The sequence below is a fragment of the Phoca vitulina genome, unplaced genomic scaffold, assembly GCF_004348235.1.
Source record: "Phoca vitulina isolate PV1807 unplaced genomic scaffold, GSC_HSeal_1.0 scaffold8, whole genome shotgun sequence".
NCBI lineage: Eukaryota > Metazoa > Chordata > Mammalia > Carnivora > Phocidae > Phoca > Phoca vitulina.
In genome coordinates, this window is record NW_022589711.1 from 50012921 (window position 1) to 50029698 (window position 16778).

At 49.0% G+C, this 16778-nt stretch overlaps 1 protein-coding gene across 2 annotated transcripts in view; it reads left to right on the top strand.

Moving 5' to 3' along the window:
- The window catches only part of TMEM44 (transmembrane protein 44), a 32189-nt gene extending 16176 nt beyond the window's left edge, over positions 1-16013 (top strand). Inside the window, exons 9-11 of one of the 2 annotated variants that reach the window (XM_032406884.1) lie at positions 2824-2982; positions 12118-12150; positions 14642-16013. In XM_032406884.1, coding sequence (XP_032262775.1) covers positions 2824-2982; positions 12118-12150; positions 14642-14791 — 342 coding nt within the window. In that variant the 3' untranslated portion in view covers positions 14792-16013. The remainder of the gene's footprint in view (positions 1-2823; positions 2983-12117; positions 12151-14641) is intronic. The other variant, XM_032406885.1, reaches the window with a different exon arrangement.
- Positions 16014-16778: the final 765 nt, after the last annotated feature.

Sequence of the window (16778 nt, forward strand, 5' to 3'; positions counted from 1 at the left end):
AGAATGGGAAGTCTGGGGAGAGAGCACAGGGAACCCCAGCAGCATCTGGCAACGTTTTGCACTAGAAATTTTTAAATCATCGAACTTCTGAAAAATACTAGTGCAAAACTTGCATTCACTCTAACCCTCCCAGTACCTGAATCTTGAGTGGATTCATGCTGCGGAACTGACTCCGGGAAAGAAAAGTGTGTCCCTCCTTCATTCTCTTCCATTGAGGCCACCTGCCTCACATTTTTGAGCAAATAGTCCCATTTGGCTTCTTCCTTCTGTGTCCACCAGAGGGCAGTGGTGTCGCTGGGACCCCTCCCAGCAGCCAGCCTGCAGCCCCGGTCCCTGCCGGGCAGGAAGCCGCTTCTCTGGGCTCCAGGGCCACCACTCCCACAGCAGTGTGTTTGTTGAGGGCTAACTACTTGCCAGTCTTTGAGACAGTAATAACAGCCATCGCTTCCGTGATGCTTCTTACGCTGGTCACAGATGGTGCTTAGAGTACTGGACTAAGTGCTTTGTAACCAACCATAGAAATGCTCCCTCTGGGCTAAGTGCTTTGTGTACATGAACTCATGTAAACCTCACAGCCGACCCCTAACCTCATTTTACAGATAAGGAATACGGGGCACAGAGAGGTTAAGCAACTTGCTCAAGGTCACACAGCTTGTCAGTGGCAGAACCAGGATTCAGACCTGTCTCTACCCGAGTCTGTGCACTTGACCACTAGGCGACACTGCCTCTTACTTGGCATAATGTCTGACACCAAGTAAGCACTTGATAAATGGTTGGCTTTTAAATTATTATTAATGTAAATTCTCATAACTATTATTATTTCTATTGTTATTATTGAATAATCAACCATTGTATTATGATTTTAAATTGAGGCGCAGGGAGGGTTAAGTAACTTGCCCAAGATCTCATAGTTAGAAAAGCACAGGAATGGGTTTCAAATGAAGCCTGTCTGATCCTGGGACCTGAGCTTTTTTTATTTTTTATTTATTTATTTATTTTTAGATTTATTTATTTATTTATTTGACAGAGAGAGACAGTGAGAGAGGGATCATAAGCAGGGGGAGTTGGAGAGAGAGAAGCAGGCTCTCCGCTAAGCAGGGAACCCAATTCGGGACTCAATCCCACGACCCTGGGATCATGACCTGAGCTGAAGGCAGACGCTTAATGACTGAGCCACCCAGGCGCCCCCGAGCTTTTTTTAAAGAGAACATGTTCTCTGTGTTCATTTCATGCCTGCTCAGTTAGCCAATTTTTTCTGTTTTTCATGGCAATGTCCCAGGGGACGAGGTTGTGGTGAAATAGGTCCCCTGCTGCCATGTGCATCGCTGTGTGTCCTGTCTGCCCAGCCATCTGGAAGTAGATAACAAGAGCCACAGGGATGCTCCCTTGTCTTTCAAGCAGTCCCTCCTGGGCGCTGGTCCTAAGGAGAGGTTTTTCAGGAGACGCACCCGGTTCAGGCTAAACTCAGAGGCTGAGGGCCATGGGATTATGGGGATCATGGCTTGGAGCATTTGAGGGCTCTATTGTTGTTGCCTGGGGACCTGTGCCCCCCACCCCCCAGCCTATCTAGCCAGCTCTCGCGTGAAACCCTGCGCCTGATGCACCCAGGGCTGGAGCCTGTGTGATTTGGGGTCCAGTACGAGTAGCCATTCTCCTGTGTCCGGGGCATTTACACCTGAGCCCTCTGACCCCCTTCAAAGGAGGCAAGGCAGGGACTACTACTCCCTTTGCTAGATTAGGAAACTGAGACTCAAGGAGGATGCATTTCTTGCCGAGGTGTGCGGTTTGTTGTGGAAGATGCGGCTCTAGAAGGCAGGCTGTTCCCCTGTGCTGTGTCAGCGGAAGGACCCAAATCCTGCCTGGTTCTGAAGCCCTGGCCAGCAGGGCTTCAAGGATCTCCGGGGAAGCTCTCTTCTGAGACGGATGGATGGATGGGTGGGTGGATGGATGGATGGATGGATGGGTGGGTGGATGGATGGACGGATGGACGGAAATCTTGCAAGTTTCTTCCTCCCTTTACCCTCCTGAGCTGCTGGTGGGTATGAGGCCATGCAGTACATTTTGGCAGAAGCTCTCCAAATTACAAATTACAAATTTACATACCCTCTGATCCAGCAATTCCGCTTCTAGAAATGTATCTTTAAGTACCCTGAAACCTTGGATGTACAGAATTTCCTGCAGCCAGTGTTGTAAAAGCAAGAGACTGGGAACGCCCTCAACGTCCGTCAGTAGAGGGCAGGTTTTGCAGATCGGGAACACCTACACGATGCCCCGAAAGGAACAGAAAGAGCAACAAAGCCTCTGCTATAGAACTATCTCCAGAACATATTGTGAAGTGAGAAAAAGCAAGGTGCCTAGGAGAGTGTAGATGTGCTGCCACCGTGTGTGGAACTAGGGGAGCTGTATATTTGCATTTGACTGGGTATGGATGGACTATCTGGATGGATACACAGGAACCTGAGCCCTGGCTGCCCCTGGGGAGACCTGGGTGGCTGCGGGATTCGGGTGGGGGCTGACTTTGCATTCTACACCCTTTTGTACCTTTTTAAAAAAAGATTTTATTTATTTATTTGAGAGAGAGAGAGAGCATGAGTGGGGGGAAGGGCAGAGGGAGAAGCAGACTCCCGGCTGAGCAGGGAGCCCCATGTGGGGCTCGACCCCAGGACCCTGAGATCATGACCTGAGCTGAAGGCAGATCTTAACCAACTGAGCCACCCAGACGCCCCTTGTACCCTTTCAATACTGGAGTATTTGAATGCTTTGACAATTCAAAAATAAAGCAAGCTAAGTCTCCCTGCCTGCCCTTCCCCACACACCTTGCAGGCAAGTTGCAGCACCACCAGGCTGCCCGGCGATGGACAGATGAGCCCTGGAGACGCCACGCTGCAGGAGCCCCCCTCGTACCCTCCCGTTCAGGTCATCCGGGCCCGCGTGTCTTCCAGCAGCTCCTGCGAGGTCTCCTCCATCAACTCGGACCTCGAGGTACACGCTGCCGCCCACCAGGTGCATGGCTGTCACTCACTGCCGCTTGCCGCTGCCTCCGCGGCGCTTGCACTGCTGTGCTCCAGGCTGCCCACGCTAAGCTCACGCCCGCCGGGCGGTGAACGAGCATGCATGGTGCTCCCGCTCCCGGAGGCGCGCACGCCCGCTGGGCGGTGAACGACCATGCGTGGTGCTCCCGCCCCCGGAGGCGCGCACGCCCGCTGGGCGGTAAACGAGCATGCGTGGTGCTCCCGCCCCCAGAGGCGCGCATGCCAGCCCGGCGGTGAACGACCATGCATGCTGCTCCCGCCCCGCAGAGGTGCGCACACGGGGTGGGGCTGAGAAGAGCTTCCCATGGTCAAATGAGTCAGGGCCACAGGGCATGGTTCAGTGCCGTCTTAGAATCACTTGCATGTTCAAGCCTTACAGAATTAAATGCATGAGTGATTAACTGTCACAGTCGGAGTGTTCCCCGAACCCATTTGACCGTGGAGCATCTCTCCCCCGGGAGGAGCACCAGCTACCGGCCTGGAGCTCTCAGGGTCTCGTACCCAGGAGCCCTGTGCTGGGCACCGTGCACGGCACTTCGGCAGACTCCACCTCAGATCTGTGAAGAAAACACAGGTCGTATTTTGGATGCCACAATGGGCTCTAACTCTCGGGTCGAGCTGTTAGGTCACTGTCACTCCCCCCGCTGTGGCTCCCGGCCCGGTTCTAGGAGGAAGTTTCCCTTTGCCTGTGGACAATGACAACGAGGACAGTGTCGTGGGTGTGTGGTGGCAACAGGAGAGTGTCCGCTGTCTCTGGCAGGGCTTGGGTGGGGAAAGGAGGACTGTCCTTCCCCCTGGGTTTGTCTTCTACACTCTTGGAGTTAAAATGCCCTTTTATAAAATGATAATAGCAACTGGTAGTTGGTGTTGAGTTTTTGGTTTTGGCTTTTGTAATGGCCTTATCTGGCAAAATAGTCCGTTAGCCATCTTGGATGAGTCGAACTTGTGAACTCCAAAATCCGAAAGACTCAGAGCCACTGATCTGTGGGATACAGTCCAGATTCTTCAGTGTGACGTTCTAGACCTTTCACCGCTACCTTAGCCTCATGGGATCGCCCCCCACCCTTATTACCTCTATGTCCACCTTGGCAATGGACTGTTCCCTGCACCCAGGCCTCTGGGCCTTTCTCCCTGGGGTTCTCCCTGGCCCGTGTGTCAGAATCCTACCCAGATGCCACCTGCTGGGTGGCGTTACTTTCACGCCTACAACACACACACACATGAGATTAATGGCTCCTTCCCTTGGGTGCCAGAACATACACCTCTCTTACACAACTTCCATTGTTCGCCGTGTCATCTGATGAGCTGTAGGGGCGTGTCTCCCCACCAGGATGGGCAGGAACTTTTTAGGAGTAGGGCCTGAGCCACTTTTACCTTTCTCTGCCCCTCGATTCCAGAACACAGAGGCCATTGAAAGCTGGGTCTTGAGTGAAGAATTCTGCACCAGACCGAGGACCATTTGGGGCCCATGTATCCCTATGTCATTTGGTGTTGTTTATTTCCTGGATCCAGTCTCAGAATTTGTAGGACACCCACAGCACATGGCTTGGCAGCCTGCATCCAGCAGTCTTGGCAGAAATCTAAGGCTGCGGGGGGAGGGTGCAGAATGAGCCTGATGGCCAAATGGGTTCAGTGAGGAGGAAAGACAGTTAAGTCAATGAGTCAGGGAGGAGCTGGGGAGACCCAGGAGTAGTATTTGCTCTGTGGAAACAGGGGCAGCCAAAGTTGAGGTAAGGATTGGACAGTGACCTTGAAAAATTGAGACATTTGTCTCCGTGGCACGTTTGGGCCATTCTGTGATTTGTGGTCCTTGTCCTTCCCCCATTCTTTACAACCTCTGTCTTTCTAGACATTGAGTTTTTAAAACTATCTAAGTACAAAGGGGACAGGGTCACACTTTGAAATTAGGCAAACGGAAGGCATTGCCCATGTTGAAAGGAATACAGTTTTTGAAGCTCACCTGCCCCAGCCCGGCCCACGGCACAGTCCTCCGGCTTCACTCCCAAAAGCACACACACCACAAATGACAAGCTACTGAGACCTGCAAAGAAATAACTTAGACTTCCACTAGATATGTACGCTAATGCATCAAACGGAATTGGAAAACTCCCAATACAGATGGCTCAGTGGATGAGCAGGAGACAGCGGAGCTTTTGTCCGCTGGGGGATCCGCTGGGCCTGCTGGTTGTCTGCGTGTTCTGTTCTTAAAAGTAATACATGTTTGTTGTGGAACATTTGGAAAACGCAAAGAACAAAATTGAAATTACCCCAGAAGCCTACCAACCAGCAGCTGCCTCTGGGTGGTGGGACTGTCCAAGCTTGACAGTGTCCCTGGTTTTTGAAGCAATATTCACTAAAGATCCCAGTTCATTAATGGCAGAATATGAGCAAGAAGGTGTCTCTTGGCAGGTGAGTAACGTAGCACTTCACCTGCCCGTTTGGTCACTTACTTGGCACCTATTTTCTGAGCATGGGAATTGGAAAGAAAAATGCCTGAAGGCTGGCCTGAGCCCACCTCACAGGGTGGCAGGCACCTGGTAACTTGGTCACAGATGAGAGTGTTACTCCCCCAGACCACACTCCCGAGGGACTGAAGCCTGGGGACTGATGAAGCCTGAGGACCGATGCCAGAGAGCCTCAGTCCGGCACTGCCTCTGGCTTATGACTTCTTGCTCTGAGGCTTGCACAGTTCCAATCTTTGCTGGCGTTAGGCTGAGACAGCGTGGCATCTGTCCCCACTCTCGGGCTGCGCCACCCTGCCCGTCTCCCCTGGACTCCCCTGAGGTGGCCTTGGCTGTCTGTCTTGACGGCTTCTGCTTGTCCCCTCAGACCCCTAAGTGAATGCATTCCAGCTCCCCCCCCGCCAGGCCCGTGGAGGCCTGGGAGCCCTGGGAGCCCCTCTGCGTCATTGAGGTGATGTGTTTCTCTCTCCTGTGGTCTTTTATGATGTTGTAACTCTCAGATGGTGGCTTTATGTCCGTGTGCCGGGCACACAGCGACTGGGGTGAATACTGCTTCCTGCAGTGCTGGGGAGGAGGGGAGTGGCGGCGGAGGGTCTCCACAGCACCTAGTTCACTCCGTGCCTGCACATCCATCAGTCAGGATGGTGGTTGTCATCGCTGACACGTGCCAGACACTGTGTGCTCTGTACTTTACAAGCGGTGCTCCGTGTAATCCTCCCAACAGCCCCGAGGCAGGTACCTTTGTTATTCTTTTTTTTCTTTTTTAAGATTTTATTTCTTTATTTGAGAGAAAAAACACATGAGAGAGAGCTTGTGGAGGAGGGGCAGAGGCCGAGGGAGAAGCAGGCTTCCCGCCAAGCAGGGAGCCCGATGCGGGGCTCGATCCCAGGACCCTGGGATCATGACCTGAGCTGAAGGCAGATGCTTAACAGACTGAGCCACCCAGGCACCCCTACCTTTGTTATTCTTGTTTTCCTGAAGAGGGGACTAGAACTCAGTGAGTTTAAGTAACTTGCCCAAGAAAACGTTAATAATAATAGTAGTAATAATAATAATAATAGGGGGCAGACGTGGGGTTTGACCCCAACTCTGTCTGGCTCTGAAACCCCTGTTGTTAACCACTGCACCGCACTGCCTTGGCAGGGACTCCTACCCAGGGAGGTATGCAGGACCAGGCTTATCCTGCATTCCCATTTTACAGATGAGAAACCTGACTCTCTGTCCAGGACTCTTGCCGCCCCCCTGTACTCCCCTGGGTGGTCAGGGCATGCCCTAATAGGAGAAAACACTGGGGTTTGCAAGTAAATGCACTGACGGCAGAACAGGAGAAGGGCCGAGACAGAGACCGAGGAGGCCGGGTGAGCTCACATGGAGGGAGACTTTGGATTATTTTCACCTTTCCTCAAGTGTGCAGGGCTGGGTTGGTCAGGGCACCAGATGAATGATGCCAGGGCCTTCAGTGTGACCTGTGACCCTGTAGGGAGGCCATGTGTTTGGACTGTGTGGGATTCTGGACGTCTGCACAAGAGATGGCACGCTCCACAGAGACAGGATCCACTCGTTCATTCGCTCACTCATTCACCCACTCAGCACAAGGCAGCCCCGCTCCTGCAGAGCCACCCGAGGGCAGACTGAGCGGATGCTGAGTGTCCACAGTGGGGGCCGCAGCCCAGAAGGACAGGGCTTTCGGGAGTGCCCTTTTCCCTTTCTGGGGCAGCCAGCCCCTGACTTTCCTCCAGTGTTGAAACTGTTCCTGTGCCTTTTGAAGCCCTTCCCTTCCTTTCCCTCCCCTCCCCTCCCCTCCCCTTCCCTTTCCTCTTTTCTTTGCCTTTTTCTTTTCTTTTTCCTTTCCTTTCCTTTCCTCTCCTCTTTTCTTTTCCCTTTCCTTTCCTTTCCTTTTTTCTTTTTCCTTTCCTTTCCTTTCCTTTCTTTTCCTTTTCTCCACCCCCCCCCCACCGGAATGCAAGAAAAGATTTAAGTCCAGCTTTGTGATGAAAGAGTATTTAGTGATTTTTCCCTCTGTGCTCCCTCAAAATGCCATAGACCTGGTGGAAGAAGCTTTGTAGAAATTTTGCAAAGAGGCTGTTTCTGTCGTTGGAACAAAGTCCGTTGTGTGTACATGTGTGGGGCATAAGAACAGGACCGAACACCAGATTGCTCTATTTGAAGAGGGTCAGGTCCCTGTATGTCCCTGCTAATTCTGTGCCTAAGCCTGTTGACAACCAAGACTGCTTGTTCCCTCTCTAAACCCTGCTTCCAGCACCAGCAGACCAGGACAGATTCCTTTGGATGTTTGCCATTCTTAAGGCCAAATCATTCTTTTAAGGAAAAAAATTATATGTATGTGTGTATATATATATACACACATATATACAACAAAACATGTTTAAGTTTTTTATAAAATTAAATGTATATTTATTATATGTAAATTTATATTTGTGTATAAATTTATTACATATATTTTTAAAATATATATTTATATTAATAGGCTATAAAAGTGCTAATTTTAGAAGAAAATCATATAAGTATAAAGAAGGAGGCCAGAACATTCCAATAAGTCCAAAGGTCAAAATCAAGTTCAGGACATGGATTCTGCCCTCCACGGATCTGGGTCCTTCCCAGACAGCTGGCGCCACTTGCGGTGAGACCATGAGAAAGAGTACTTCCTGAAATGTGTGTTCAGTCAGCTGGTTCCCCCGGGGTGAGCAGAGAGGCTCCCCTGGGCCCCAGAGGGAAATGCGCCGTGCAGGACACAGCACAGACTCGGGCTTCTCTGGGCTCTCGCTGACCTGCCAGGCAACCTTGGGCCCCCACTGGACTTCCTGAGTTTTAGCTTCTCCTTCTGTACATAGGAATCTTGAGACTTGTGCTATACCTGTATTACAGGGTGACTGGGAGGATCAGGTAGGGGCAGCTGGTGTGCCGCACATAGGGTCATGGAAAGCAGGCTGGAGGTGGGCTTGGATACGCACTCTGGGCCTTCTGGCCATGGTATTAGTCGGGCTGCACTCATCCTTTCTCTGGACCTGCTCTGAAAGTGGAGATGATGATTTCAGGGAGGGCGGTGAGGCTCCGCCAAGGTCGGGATGTGAAGAGCACTGTTCCCACAGATGCTCACTCTGAAACCCCAGCTGTGGACTGGGCTGTCTTTAAGGTCCGGCCTAACACCATGACCTTAAGTGTAAAAGTGTATTGTGGAGTTCGGGCAGGCGGAGAGGAGGAAGGAATGCGTGGGGAGGTGAAACCTTGCTCTGTCTAGGGTAGGTGCTATAGAATAGCTTAATGAACTAGAGAAATAGAAAGGGTGCCATTTGGAAGCATATGGTGTAATTTTTTAAAGTCTGTAAGGCTCCAGGTCAAAAGGAAATCTACTTAATGAATTCTGGGGGAGAACCATAGCTGGTCTGTACCTGGCCAGTCTTTAACACTTTATAATTAGAAGAAACAAAAAACTCTGTAATCGGTCCTGAGTCCAATACTGTGTCACCTCCCCAGTATTGGGAAAAGTCACTTCTCCCTAAATGTAAGAGGACGAAATCTAAAACGTAAGCCTGGAAAGTGACCCTGTTTCCTCAACGGCTAGGACATACCTCAAAAGCCTTCAGAAAAAAAGGAAAAGTTACCCCATGCTTTGTAGACGGGAAGCTACATGTTGCTTCTTTGATTTCAGAAGCACAAAGAAGTGTGCTTTTAGAAAGGAGCTGAACTGGGCGCCTGGGTGGCTCAGTTGGTTAAGCGACTGCCTTCGGCTCAGGTCATGATCCTGGAGTCCTGGGATCGAGTCCCGCATCGGGCTCCCTGCTCAGCAGGGAGTCTGCTTCTCCCTCTGACCCTCCCCCCTCTCATGCTCTCTGTCTCTCATTCTCTCTCTCAAATAAATAAATAAAATCTTTAAAAAACAAAACAAAAAACAAGAAACGTTAAAAAAAAAAAAAAAAAGAAAGGAGCTGAACTGACATATTACATGCTGTGGTTCATGTCGGTGACAGAATCATGGTCCTAAAGACAATTTCAAGACACGAGGTAATGGGGCGCCTGGGTGGCTCAGCCATTAAGCGTCTGCCTTCGGCTCAGGCCCTGATCCCAGGGTCCTGGGATCGAGCCCCGCATCGGGCTCCCTGCTCGGCGGGAAGCCTGCTTCTCCCTCTCCCACTCCCCCTGCTTGTGTTCCCCTCTCTCGCTGTGTCTCTCTCTGTCAAATAAATAAAATCTTAAAAAAAAAAAAAAAGACACAAGGTAATGCTCACAGATGTTAAGGGAGAAAAGCCATTTGCACATTGTGGTTTGTGTGTGTGTGTTTATGTGTATTTCAGAGGGCTATTCAGTAACCGTTCATGGAGGCTCTTTCTTGGAGGAGAATTATGGGATAGAATTTATTTTGTTTTTGAAAAAATTTCTGCACAGAAATTAACACATTTTATTCTTGAAATGGGGAAAGCACCAGAAAATGTTATTTATTTTCACTTTTGGGGACATGGAGAGAGATCTCAGAGACATTTGGGTTCATTGCACTCCTTGGGCACATTGTCATTTTTGGCTTAAGAAGGAACTTTAAAAAGAAATCCTGACTACTACTGCCACTAGAGGGCACTCTTCTTAAATTTTAGACTGATGTTGAAGAATGGGAAAGGAAGTTTCAAGCTTTCTTATCAATCCAGTTGGAGGACTCTTGGGGCCTGTTTGTTTGCTCGGTTTTAAATAAACTTTTTAAATTTTGGAATAATTTGAGATTTACAGAAAAGTTGCAAAAGTAGTACAGAAAGTTCCTGTGTGCCTTTGCCCAGTTTCTTGTAATGTTAACATCTTACACGAGAATGCTTCTGGCAAAACTGAGAAATTAACACTAGTATATTACTATTAACTAAACTATAGACTTCATTTGGATGTCACCAGTTTTTCCATTAATATTCTTTTTCTCTTCCAGTATGTCACACTGCATTTAATAATTTTTTTTAACAAATACAGCCACTCACTGTGGTAACATCAGATTACTATTGCTATTTTGCATGAACATCTGTATTTTCTAAAGAAAGGTAAAATTTAAGCAACTTTTCTTTCATCTCTCTTTTTATTTCTGTTTCATTTGTAAAAGTTGTTTCACTTTTCAACCCCTACGTCCTCCCAACATCTCTGTCATTTGCAGTGTGTAGAACTATCATTTTAGTAATTTCATATCTTTTCCAATTAATCCTGTTTTTATTTTCAATTCCGTGGGTTTTTTTTTTCCAGTTTATGTCTCCCTCCCACAGCGGGATGTCATTAAAAGATGAATACTATGGAATTATCACTAATTTTGTTGGGTCTAATAATGCACTGTTCTTAGGTTTTTTTTTTTTTTTTAATGCCCTTATTTATGAGAGGCGTGCTGAAATATTTACAGATGAGATTATTTATTTTAAAATATTTAAACAAATAAAAAAATTGGGGGAGCTAGATCAAATAAAACAGGGTGTGTCCATGGGTGTTCATTAGATGTTCTTTTATTGGTGTATGGTTGAAAATCTACAATTAAAAAGTTGTTTAAAATGGAAATTTAAGGGGCGCCTGGCTGGCTCAGTCAATAGAGCATGCAACTCTTGATCTCAGAGTTGTGAGTTGGAGCCCCACATTGGGCATAGAGATTACTTTTTTAAAAAGCATAGGACCTTTAATTTAAAAAATAATAATTTTAAAAATAATTTAAATTAAAAAAATTTTTTTTAAGATTTTATTTATTTGTCAGAGAGAGAGAGAGAGCACAAGCGGGGGGAGCGGCAGGCAGAGGGAGAAGCAGGTTCCCCCGCTGAGCAGGGAGCCCGATGCGGGGCTTGATCCCAGGACCCTGAGATCATGACCTGAGCTGAAGACAGACACTTAACGACTGAGCCACCCAGGCACCCCTAAAAAGTTTTTTTTAATGGAAATTTAAAAGAATTGAACAGTAGAGGCTTTGTTTTAATGTGACAACACCAAATCCTGTGGACTGTGTGGATCAGCAGCTATTCAATTCGACAGACACTGACAGATCAGTGTACCAGGCATCTGTAGATTCACAGCTCTATGTCAGAAACACACATCTCCCAGGCACTGCGTGAGCTGCCAAACAAACAAGAGCAGACCATCATGCACCCTTCAAGAACCTGAATCAGACATATTTGAGCCTTGGGGTGGAACCACCCATGCAGTAAAGGCTAATTAAAAATGAATCTTGGCTGGTAGCAAATACCCTGTATTTTCAAGGGGATTTTATTTGCATCTCTCCTAGTTTTATGGGTTTGAGTTGACTCATCTCAGCCATGTGGTTAATAAATGGAAGATTTATTATTATGCCTGATAATAATAATAATAATAATAATAATTTCTGATAATAGTAATTTTAAAATCTTGTATAGATTGTAATTTTTCCAAGGACCTGCAGCCTTTCCTAATTATCACAATTATCCTATTGATCATTTAGCTAAATTGTAGCCACCAGTAGCTGCTGCCTTTCTGCTTGCCGAAGTCAGCTTCTCCTCTGCCCCCAGATCACTGAAGGGCCCTGCCGCCTCGCTCACTGGGCTGGCGCTAAGCTCTGCTCCGCTCTGCTCTGTGATGCCGGCAAAATCTAGCCAACACTTGTTTCCATCTCTCTTTTTATTCTGCAGCAGAAGTATTGGGAAGCCCTAAACTCGGAGCAGGTATGGACAATCATACTCTCTCTATTCCAGAAGGGACGTCCCTGTGGCTTGATTCCATTTGCTGTTTTTGTGAGCCCTCCTTGGATGGCCGGGCCCATGCTACGTTCCTTTCGGTAAAAAAAAAAAAAAAAAGAATGAAAATGAGAGGGGAGTCTGAGGCTCAGGGGATTTTCCACCCTCTCTCAGTTCAGAGTTCTTTCTGCTCTGCCCAACCATCTGGTAGGGACTCAGAAGATGTGTAACCCAAGGAGAAGCATGGTTTGGAGCACAAGCCCAGGGACAAGCCAAGTAGCTGCAGGTTAGCGGTGGTGAGGGTGCTGGGGTAGCTGCATCCCCCCCACACTGTCATTCTGGGACCCTGGGCCACTGGCCTGCAGGGGAGAGCTGAGCTTGCTTTATGCCAACCACCTGTGCCTGTCATCTCCCAGGATTCTTTCTGGTAAGAGCGGAGATCATCTTTTGCTCAGATTTACTTTATGCCTGGATTCCAGCAATGTTTTTATTGCTTAAGATGAGGTTTCAAAACGCAGTATTCTGGGGATTCAGAAGGAAGAAATTTAAAATGTTTTCATAAGCTTAACCCACTTCAAAGAGTGCACTCGATTGAAGATGCCGGCTGTTTGGCAGCTGCTGAGTTGATCAGGAGTAGCAAGAACAACTCTTAAGAAGAGCTTTCGGGAGCTGGAGCAGTGCTTCTGAAATATCGCGGCGGCTAGAAATCACCCTAGGTGCTTGTTAAAATGTCAAACCTTAGGTTCCCAAACCGGAGAGGGTCGAGGGTGGGTGCCCGGCATCCGTCTTTTTTAATGAGCACCTTGGGCACTTCGGGTGAGGTTGATCCACAGCCCACTCTGAGAGCTGTGACCTGGAACATGGGCCTCAGCCTGAAATCAGCATTCATCGAAAAGTATACCGTCCATCCTCAAAAAATGGAACAGGCCCCTACTTCCACTACTGGGCAGCTGGGCCATGGAGGCTGAAGGGCCGGGGAGCTCTTTGACTGGGGCTTTGCTTGTTATCCCCCCCAAATCTGCAACCACATGTAGATAAGTTAGCATTGGAAGGGGCTGCCACAGCCCCCAAAAGGTGCGGGGGGCCAAGCTGCACCAACCGGATCAGCTTAGTCCCTGGCCTGCAGGGTTACTGGGGAGGGGGTGGCATTTTTAACATGATGCTCTTTTTAGTGAAGTAGTAGAACTCCGTTATCGGTAAATCACTAATTGAATTGGGCTCTTCCTTTCTATTCAAAACAAAGCCACATTTTGTATTTTATAACTGGCATGGTGTGGGCATTTCTCTCAGTGGCTCAGGGAGCCCTGCAGACCTTATCTGGGACCCCTAAGACTGGACTGTTGGATTGAGCTTCAATTTGAGCCGCCGGCGGCGTGTTTTTGTTGGAGTTCATACCACGACTGCCTGTCTCCTTGCCCGGATAGGTCATCTGGCCCAGGCGGACACGTCTTTTCCTGTTATTTCCTGGGTCTCTTGATACTGTCAAATGTGACCTTGTCATCCGAGTTATCAGTCATAGAAACTCAGAATTTAAAGAGGTCATCTTTAGTTGCCGATCCAACACCCTAGCTTACCCCTGGAGAAACTGAGGCCCAAAGAAGAGAAAGCAAGTTAGTGGCAGAAGGAGGACTTGAGTCCAACCCCGACTTGCCTCCGTGGCTGGACTCACCAAGAAGTCCCTGCTCTTGGCCATGTGCAAAGTTCTCTCTCTCATAGGTCACATGAGAACAATAGGAGGGCTTCGCAAACGGTGTCATCAATGCGTATGTGACTGCTTCTCTTTTTTCAACCTTTTACACCTAACCTTTCCCATACTTGTATGAGTCAGAATAATAAAATATTCACCGCAGTGACCACCATTCTCAATTAAGTTTTAACTGTTTGTTTTGGACAAGTCTGCTGTGCCTCGAGTTTAGAGGAGATGGCATGGTGGGGAGGAGGGGCAGGCCGGTGCCCTGCTCTTAAGGAGCTCAGCGTCTACCTGAAAGGACAAGGCGGTGCCCATGTTCAGCTATAAATGAACGGTATGGGCAGAACAAAGAAAGAAGGGTGTGAGAGCTCAATGGGTGAAAGCAGTCAGAGTAGGCTTCCTGGAAGAGGAGGTACTTACCTGGGCCATAAAGAATGGGTTGAATTTGCCTGGTCTATTCCAGGAATGACTTAGGCATGGAGGTGGGCATTCTCGGGATAAAATGACTTGTTCTCACTAGAGTAAAGATGGAAAAGGGGGGTGGGAAGTGGGGCTGGTCCGTTCCAGGTGGTTGTCCATTAACTCCTTGCTCTAAAGTTAAACGTGTCTCATGAGGTCCTAGAAATGCAGGCCTGATTGTCCTGCCCTTACTGTTTCTCCTGGTCTGTGCCTGGGTCATGAGAACCAGGACTGGAAGCTGTTGTTAGCGGCGGGGAGGGGAGGGGTGGCTTTGTAAGAGATGGGAAGTGTCTGTTCCATCTGGGTACCATTTGTGTCTTTTCTCCACAGTGGGACCCTGAAGACATAAACCTTGAAGGGAACAAAGACAACATGGAGATGCTCAGATCCCAGGCGCATAGGAGCTCCGTGGGCCCAGCGGCCCTGACGTCTGATGAGGGACACCTCAGAGCCCCCAGTCGAGCATTTGTCAGGCACTGAGCAGGGATCATCCTGCAGTGACACGCGTGGCAGGAACCTCAGCTGCCGCAGGGGCGGCGCATGGAAGTGAGGACCCAGGTGCTGTCACTGAGCTTGGCTGCTCTGCATCGTGGCTCAGGACGGAGTGAAGACTCTGGGTCCCGTGGACAGACCTGGACATGCGCAGAGTTTGCTCTGATCAGAAGTTCCCAGACCACTCTTGCTTTGAAGTAGAAACCTTCATCTAAAGGGCATTGGGCCCTCTCTTCCTTTTCCCTTCAGATTCAACCATACCCTGAATATCTGCTAGGTGCCAGGAAGGAGTTCATCTAACAAGTAGCTCATGTGTTTGGATCTCCGTAGAGCCCCATTCGGCAAGACCTGGCCAAGCCCAGGAGATGAGAGAGGTGGGCCCATAGGCGGGAGATACAGGACACGGTCACCGATACTCGTGGGACCTGGCTCCTGCCCTCGCAGTCAGCCACTTGAGTTTTCTGCTAGAAGTTGGAGGTGGGACTGCTTGGTCAACCAGAAATTTGTGAGATCACAGGTGTTGAAAGGGCAAGAAAAGTTAATTGCTCTAGGTATCAGGACTTGCTCCAACCCGCCAGGGTATGTGCTGGGCAGGATTTGCAGGTGAGGGGGACGGTCTGCTTCAGGAGCTAACATGAAAGCAGGCAGAGGGTAAGAGGCACTGTGGGAGGTGTTAAATTCAAGCACAGCCATCTCATCTTAGGATTATTTTGATATTGTGATCACGGGAAAGGGGAAGGGTGGAGGGAATGGGGCCGAGGTGGGAGGAACACTGGAGTGAATAAATCATGATTGAGTTGAAGCATCTCACTGTGGAGCACAGAGATGTCTGAATCCCAGCACAGCCACAAAAGCCAGCCATGAGGGCAACTGAGAGACATGAGGAAACACAGCTCTGCTCCTGGCTGGCTGCTTGGAGCCTGTGTGACTCAGTTGCAATTGCCCAGTTTCTCCAAAGGGGTAGTGCAAATCCCAGCAGCATGAAGAAGGGGGAGCCTCAGGGAAGCAGGTGGGTTCCACAGATCTCTGTGGAGATCTTAATCTTTTGAGTGGCCTCTGAGCTAGAAGTGAACTTAAAGCCACCCTATTTATCCCCTTTATCCAATTGCTTTGATCCCTGGGTGTATTGTAATGGAGTTTGCTAAAGCCAGTTTTGCTTTTTTTTTTTAAAGATTTTATTTATTTATTTGACAGAGAGAGACACAGTGGGAGAGGGAGAAGCAGGCTTCCCGTGGAGCAGGGAGCCTGATGCCGGGCTCGATCCCAGGACCCTGGGACCATGACCTGAGCCGAAGGCAGACGCTTAATGACTGAGCCACCCAGGCGCCCCAAGCCAGTTTTGCTTTGTGATCTTAACCACGGAAGCTGTTCTTAGAGAGAAGATGAAGATTTGAGTGGGGGATGGGGTAGAGAGCACATTCCAGATGAAATCATACAGAGGATTGGACACAGGGAAGGATGGAATCCAGTCCAGGAAGGAGGACTCTGATGTGGCCGGGATGGATGGTGCAGTCTGGGCTAGACGGTAAGGAGGCTGGCAAGGCATCAGACCGTGGAGGCAAGGGAGTGGGCACTTAACACTTGGTAGCCATGACCGATACCAGAGTAGGAAGGTGACTGACATGACTCCGGTAGGCCACGGCTTTTCAGGAAGCAGGAATGTAGTCATGGGCGCAGTATGAATATGGAGAACATATTGAATTGGAGTGATAACAGCAGGGCAGGAGGGCTCATCTTTAGAAAGGCAAGAAGGCACTGAGATAGGATACCATCTCTGGAGTTTACCTTTTGCATATCCTCCCTCTCTCAAGGGGAGGCTGGCCCATGCTCCCGAGGGCACCAGAAATTGGCTGGGTCTTGATGGAAATGGCCATTGACCCAAGAACCTCAAACAGTCTCACTGATTTGAGCAGCACAAACTACCTGAGTCCCAGAGGTTGTCTGACTCCCTAGTTCCCATCGTCCCAGCCTTCCT